The sequence below is a fragment of the Cicer arietinum genome, chromosome 6 (assembly GCF_000331145.2).
Source record: "Cicer arietinum cultivar CDC Frontier isolate Library 1 chromosome 6, Cicar.CDCFrontier_v2.0, whole genome shotgun sequence".
Lineage (NCBI taxonomy): Eukaryota > Viridiplantae > Streptophyta > Magnoliopsida > Fabales > Fabaceae > Cicer > Cicer arietinum.
In genome coordinates this window covers 64,878,841-64,886,459 of record NC_021165.2, presented here as the reverse complement: position 1 = coordinate 64,886,459, position 7,619 = coordinate 64,878,841, and the positions used below count along the sequence as shown (strand labels likewise).

The window sequence follows — 7,619 nt, the reverse complement described above, 5'->3', positions numbered from 1 at the left end:
ATAACATATTTTTAAAATAATTAAATAATATATATACTTTTTTATATATTTAAATGAAGTGTTCAAATAATTGTGTGTAGTCAAATAATTTTAGTTGACTGGGCTGAGTGAATTATAATAGTCCCTAAATGCTGAGTTTATAAAAAAAGACAGGGCTGCAATGCACTATAATGGGCCCAATTCTACCTCTCAAGTTATACTCCTACCCCTCTGCTTACAATTTTTAAATATTTTCAGCCGTGAGAGTTTGAGCTTTTTGAGAAAAATATTCGGAAAAATCAAATTTTGAGTTATCTAGAATGTATTACTTTTTTTTGAAAAAATACAGGTTTTGAAACCTATTATTAAACTGTTTTGGAAAATTTTAATTTAATTTTAATTTTTTAAAACAAAAACTCAATATTTAACTTTTCTGAAATAATATTTTATGTTGAAAAACACATAATTTTGAAAAATTAACTTTTTATAGAAAAATACGCCATTCTAGAAAACAAAATATTTGGCTTTTTCGGAATGAAAACTTGTTCGAAAAACTCAAAATTTAAAATTTTTAAATGAAGTTTTTAGAAACAAAAAATGTTAATATATATATATATATATATAATTTTTTTATTTTTAAATGTGGAAATAGAAAATAATTTGTGCAGTAGAGGTTAGATACCACACTAAAGTGTTACTATAATGTAGGGGGATATGTCCATCTCCATCATCTGAATGATTTATTAAAAGTTTTAAGCAAATTTCACTTTTGGGATCTATAGTTGGAATATGGATTGTTTAGTGATTTTTTGTGTGTCAAATATTAGTTTTACTATAATCAATAGAATCTCTTATTTTGCTTCATTATTGACTAGCGAAACTATGTAACAGACACTTTCCAAAAAAAGAGGACAATACAATATGGCTCAAAATACTTCTATACATTTATTTTGTATACTCAAAGTTTTGTAAGAAGGAAAAGAAATATAAAATTTATATTGTCAACAAATATTGGAACTCATAGTCACAGGGTATCTTTTCAACAATGGTTGAGGCCTTGACATTACCATGACCCCTAAAGCATTCCACCATTGATTTCCTTAGAGTCCCTGAAGTAGGTAACTGGTTGCACACCCACTCCACCAATGAATCAATATCCACAGCAAAATCAAGCATGTTTCTTAGGAGCAGTTCTGGAAAAGCTATCCTTCTTGTACTGGTAGCCAGAATTGAAGCTTGAAGATAGTCTAGTTTTGATTTCTCCAATTCAGCTGTTACACCATCCCCTGTATATATCCTCACCTGCATATAGTGCATATTAATTACACCTACTCATTTCTTAGTTGATATAAATTAACAATGTCCACTTTTTTTGTTTGGACAAATGAATTTAACCATCACTTTTAGAAAATTACATCAACGAAGAATAAAAATATATTTTACATTTTTCTAATTTAATTTACATTTTTTAGAGAGTTATTTTTGTCGAAAGAAGAAGATGTGAGTACAAATCGCACACACGGCCACATATATATATATACATACATACATGTGTGGAAAAACCAACTCTCTACTGCTCTTGTATAGTGCAATAGTACAAAGAGTCTTCAAATTTCTTGAGAGACAGTTTTCTCTCACTAGATTTGATGGTTCTACTACTATTGCACCATCTAAATAACTAAATCGACCGACGGTTCATGCATTTGGTGTGTGAATAATTTCGATAAAATTGACATTTATATGGTGTAGCCACCTTAAAGATCATTAAATTTAAAGAAAAAATTTAATTTCTTTAAATTTAATAATCTGAATAGTTGCTGCACCATACAATATAAGACGAAGAAGATCCGAGTTTGTGTGTGAGTAGCTGGACTTACAGCTGGTGAAGAACGAGTTCCATTACAGAGAGCAAATGTGACATTAGGATCTACAAACTCAAGCCCATAATGTTCACGGACAACTGATTCTTTTTCTTCCCATTCGCACTTCCTTTGTGCCTAAAGTATGAACCATTGATTTGTACGTTTAATTACAATAATAAAAATAATAACAACAAAATTAAGGATAAGGTAATCATTTTAATTGTTTATGCATTGAAATGAACAAGTAGAAACTGGCTTACCTCTTTTATATTAGAAGCATCTCGTTTCCTTAAAATAAAATGCTCTATTGATTGAGCATTTATTATGTTGCCTCCTATGTTGAGGGTTGCCTACACAATAGCAATTCAATTGAACATTAAAAGGCACTTGTCACTCTATCAAGACAGAGTCAATATTTTTTACACACAGAAAAGGTAACATCTATAACAAGATTTTTAGAGTACCTTGTTCATCAATGCTGTTAGCTTTTCTGGGGTGGATGGCACTCCATATTGGATGAATCCCTGAAATAAAAAATACATACATTAATCATATAATACATTGCTGATCACTGTCCTATAAGATTGAACTATCAAAATTGAGATTTATAAAAGAAATTTCTACCATACATGCATGATACAAGCATTGTACAAGTTGATCCAAAATGCTAACTTTTGTTGATTTGTAAGCCCTTTCAAATCAACTGTCTGAAGATTGCTCATCAAGATCCTATACACCAAAAGACACAAATTAAAATATTATTCTGAATTTTGAACCACTTTAATTATTATTGTCTAGTAGAACTTGCAAACTTCTCAATAATTGTTCTTCTCATTAGAAATTTAGAAGTATACTAATACTATAAGACTTGCAATCGCGTCTTAATTTGCAACTTAATAATATTTTATGTTTCTGAAACTATATAAAATTGAAGTCACATCAGACACATTTGACCACGATTCTTTATAATATCAAAAAATTGTAATGTGATTGCTATTTAAAATCCTACTATATACATTATTCATGACATACCTTAACTTTCTTAGTAATGGAACAGAGGAAGGGCTTGAGATGAACTTTGGATCCATAGAACTTGATGTGAATATAACCAAATTCTTATAAGGACCAATATCCCTTGGAATGGACTCTTCTGTATTAAAAATACCATATGGGTCTTGTTGCCTTGATTCCTTATGCAACATAAGATTTGGTTTTGGGGTCGATCCTGTATCGACCCTGAAGCTTCTTGAGCTTAAAGAAGAATGTAAAGACCTTGAAACTGGTCCTGATTTCTCTAATTCCATTGCTCTTGATGTTCTTAGTAATCGTACATATATGAAATTCAAACATTTCATTATGCTTTCAGATAATTTGTTTGGTTGCCACTTTAGGTCGTTGTCTTCTGATAAAAGTGGATCAAGTAGTGATCTAGTTGGGAGATCTAAATACATATCCGAATTACGCTCTCGCAGCTGAAAATTAGTATAGTAATTGATTCATAATTAGTAAATTCAATGTTGACACAATAATATCATTCCAACTTATGATGGCATACATAAGCATAAGTACTAAGTAATTATCTTTGTTTAAGTTCTGATATTACTTTATAGTTTATAAATAAAGATGTTATCATAGAGTTCAACTATATCTATTGATTCAATAGTGACATAAGATTTGATTGCTGTTTTGTAACCACCAAAGAAAACTTAGGCTTGTTTTGTTTTAATGAGTTTTATCTTGAAAGTCATAACTTGATCTTTGCAAGGAACATGAATTGAGATTTTTGTTTGGTGCATATAAAATATCAAATTGCACAATAGTAATATATAGGGACCAAAGTTGCATAGTATTTTGATTAAAAAAACATATACATACATGAATTTGTACATACCTTAGGTGATGGATGGCGAGGGTCTCGCATAGGTGAAGGAGGCTTCAATGCCCCATTTTTCCTTGAAATTCTTTCATGAAATTTCACATCTTCTTGAAAACTATTTTCTTTCTGTTCAACAGAATTTTTAGAAAATCCTGTTTTCTCATTAAGACTAAAATCATTGAGATTATAATCACCCTTTATAGCTTTACTAATGAAATGTAATGCCTTGGTTTCAAATGCCATCCTTTCATGAACACTACTACTACTTCTTTGAACAGAATTACTAGGATTTGTAATTGTTGAATTTGATAAATAATTGTAATTAGAATTACTCATCAAATTTCCTTGGTTCCATGTTTTTGACTTGGATTCCTTTGTGACTTCTTGTTCACGTTTCAAACCAGCTTGAAGTTGGCTAATTTGGCTTTCAAGTCTAGCTATCTCACCCTCAACCATCACTAGCTCTGTTAACAGTTCTCTCATCTGATCAAAATTGCATAACAAAAAATAATGTAATTTTACTTTAGGCAATATTATATTGTATTTTAACAGCTCCATTTGGTACATGCTATACACATTGACCCCATATCTCTACATCTACATGTATGTTTGTTCATGATATGTACATTACCCATATTGCTACATTATACTTTATCAATAATATTTGGCACATCAATTGTAATAAAATAAAAACAAAAATTTACTCTTTTCATCTTTTATATGAGATGAGTCCTAATTTAATGGAATTAAATGTGAATAAATAATTATAACTATTTTAATAAGTGAGTAAATATATACTTTTGCTTATAGTTTGTTGTGTATGGAGTATATATTCCCGGAAATATGAATTTTTTAATAAAAAAATGTGTCAAAGACTCTGAAAAGTTTGCAAGAGAAAGAAAATAATAAAATAAGAGAAGAATATATATGAGGTGAAGATTATAGTACCTTAGAAGGAAGAAAATTGGGAATAGAAATAGCTGAACCGTTTGGTCTACTATTCACCATATCCAATATTTCATGAACTTTTTCTTCTTGGTCTAACAACTTTTGAAGCATAGAGACCTGTTTATTACATTAAAAAGTCATATATAATATGGATATAATTAGTTTTCCAATTTTCAGCTATGCCATTGAGGGGCATGGTTCTCGTTCATCACTTATTGTCCTCTCCGTTGGCAAAAATAGCAAACTTATAGTTCCAAAGTCTCGACTAATTAGTATAGCTATACTAGTATATACTTTGACATGATCATGAACTCAACCATAGCTTTTTCAAAAGGCGAGAGTGACACTTTCTATTACCATATTGATAGATTATACTATAGCATGGGGTTCATATAGTTGAGAATTATCATCTTTAGAATGAAAAGTAGTTAGGTAGTTTATTGAAAAATAATAATATACTTCACAATTTTTAATTAGTTAAGGGATCAAGGTTAATTATGGCACCAAGTAAGTTTGCAATTAGAATGCACTTTCTCTTTTCGGTTTTATTTATTTATTATATTTTAGGTACGAAATTTTTAGTGGTGATTAATCTACTTTAGAAACTTGAATGACACATAAGGTGGATTTTTTCTTTACAACTTAATTTTTTTTATATGTTAGAGTCATAGATCGAATTCCTGACCACTTAGTTAAGAGACCAATCTCTTACCACGCGCGCGCGTGTGTGTGTATAGATTAATTCATTATTAGTTGGGTCAAGATAAATTTATGTAATATGTAGTACATTAGTATGAATCCAAATACCTCTTTTTCAAGTTCCTCTCTCTTTTGTAGCCCATTAATTTTGTTTTTTCTCTGAAAACAAAGAGAAAAGTACAAGGAAAAAAGAGTTTTAGAAAAGAGCACATAATAGAAGTTTAAGAGAAAACAAGTAACAACAATATGTATATTAATGATTATATATACTTACAATATTAATGTGAGAGGGAGATTTAAGTGATGAGAAATCTAGTTGATCAGTATCCATGGAAGAAACCTCGGCAAAACCAAACTTGAAGCGCTTAGAAGAAACATTAAAACAACATGAGATTGGAGGGCTATGAGGTTGCTGTTTTTCATAATGTTGGTGAGAGCTAGATGATGATACAAGCTTGGCGCCAAAGAAAGAGAGGGTTGGAGTTGATGTTGAAAATGAGGGTAGTTTGTGTTTGTGAAGTGTTTGAGAAGTTGAAAAGGAGCTTTCAGCTTAACAGTTCTCTCATCTGATCAAAATTGCATAACAAAAAATAATGTAATTTTACTTTAGGCAATATTATATTGTATTTTAACAGCTCCATTTGGTACATGCTATACACATTGACCCCATATCTCTACATCTACATGTATGTTTGTTCATGATATGTACATTACCCATATTGCTACATTATACTTTATCAATAATATTTGGCACATCAATTGTAATAAAATAAAAACAAAAATTTACTCTTTTCATCTTTTATATGAGATGAGTCCTAATTTAATGGAATTAAATGTGAATAAATAATTATAACTATTTTAATAAGTGAGTAAATATATACTTTTGCTTATAGTTTGTTGTGTATGGAGTATATATTCCCGGAAATATGAATTTTTTAATAAAAAAATGTGTCAAAGACTCTGAAAAGTTTGCAAGAGAAAGAAAATAATAAAATAAGAGAAGAATATATATGAGGTGAAGATTATAGTACCTTAGAAGGAAGAAAATTGGGAATAGAAATAGCTGAACCGTTTGGTCTACTATTCACCATATCCAATATTTCATGAACTTTTTCTTCTTGGTCTAACAACTTTTGAAGCATAGAGACCTGTTTATTACATTAAAAAGTCATATATAATATGGATATAATTAGTTTTCCAATTTTCAGCTATGCCATTGAGGGGCATGGTTCTCGTTCATCACTTATTGTCCTCTCCGTTGGCAAAAATAGCAAACTTATAGTTCCAAAGTCTCGACTAATTAGTATAGCTATACTAGTATATACTTTGACATGATCATGAACTCAACCATAGCTTTTTCAAAAGGCGAGAGTGACACTTTCTATTACCATATTGATAGATTATACTATAGCATGGGGTTCATATAGTTGAGAATTATCATCTTTAGAATGAAAAGTAGTTAGGTAGTTTATTGAAAAATAATAATATACTTCACAATTTTTAATTAGTTAAGGGATCAAGGTTAATTATGGCACCAAGTAAGTTTGCAATTAGAATGCACTTTCTCTTTTCGGTTTTATTTATTTATTATATTTTAGGTACGAAATTTTTAGTGGTGATTAATCTACTTTAGAAACTTGAATGACACATAAGGTGGATTTTTTCTTTACAACTTAATTTTTTTTATATGTTAGAGTCATAGATCGAATTCCTGACCACTTAGTTAAGAGACCAATCTCTTACCACGCGCGCGCGTGTGTGTGTATAGATTAATTCATTATTAGTTGGGTCAAGATAAATTTATGTAATATGTAGTACATTAGTATGAATCCAAATACCTCTTTTTCAAGTTCCTCTCTCTTTTGTAGCCCATTAATTTTGTTTTTTCTCTGAAAACAAAGAGAAAAGTACAAGGAAAAAAGAGTTTTAGAAAAGAGCACATAATAGAAGTTTAAGAGAAAACAAGTAACAACAATATGTATATTAATGATTATATATACTTACAATATTAATGTGAGAGGGAGATTTAAGTGATGAGAAATCTAGTTGATCAGTATCCATGGAAGAAACCTCGGCAAAACCAAACTTGAAGCGCTTAGAAGAAACATTAAAACAACATGAGATTGGAGGGCTATGAGGTTGCTGTTTTTCATAATGTTGGTGAGAGCTAGATGATGATACAAGCTTGGCGCCAAAGAAAGAGAGGGTTGGAGTTGATGTTGAAAATGAGGGTAGTTTGTGTTTGTGAAGTGTTT

General features: G+C 30.0%; 1 protein-coding gene across 1 annotated transcript; it reads right to left on the bottom strand.

The window, feature by feature from the left end:
* Positions 1 to 901: 901 nt before the first annotated feature.
* Positions 902 to 7,619, bottom strand: LOC101502579 (uncharacterized). Its single transcript, XM_012717334.3, has 10 exons — positions 7,369 to 7,619; positions 7,203 to 7,253; positions 6,396 to 6,512; positions 3,733 to 4,200; positions 2,874 to 3,313; positions 2,471 to 2,570; positions 2,306 to 2,365; positions 2,102 to 2,191; positions 1,857 to 1,976; positions 902 to 1,281 (listed from the first exon to the last, which is right to left on the bottom strand). The coding sequence occupies exons 1-10, from the start codon at positions 7,423 to 7,425 to the stop codon at positions 973 to 975; spliced, it is 1,812 nt and encodes a 603-aa protein (XP_012572788.2). The 5' UTR covers positions 7,426 to 7,619; the 3' UTR covers positions 902 to 972.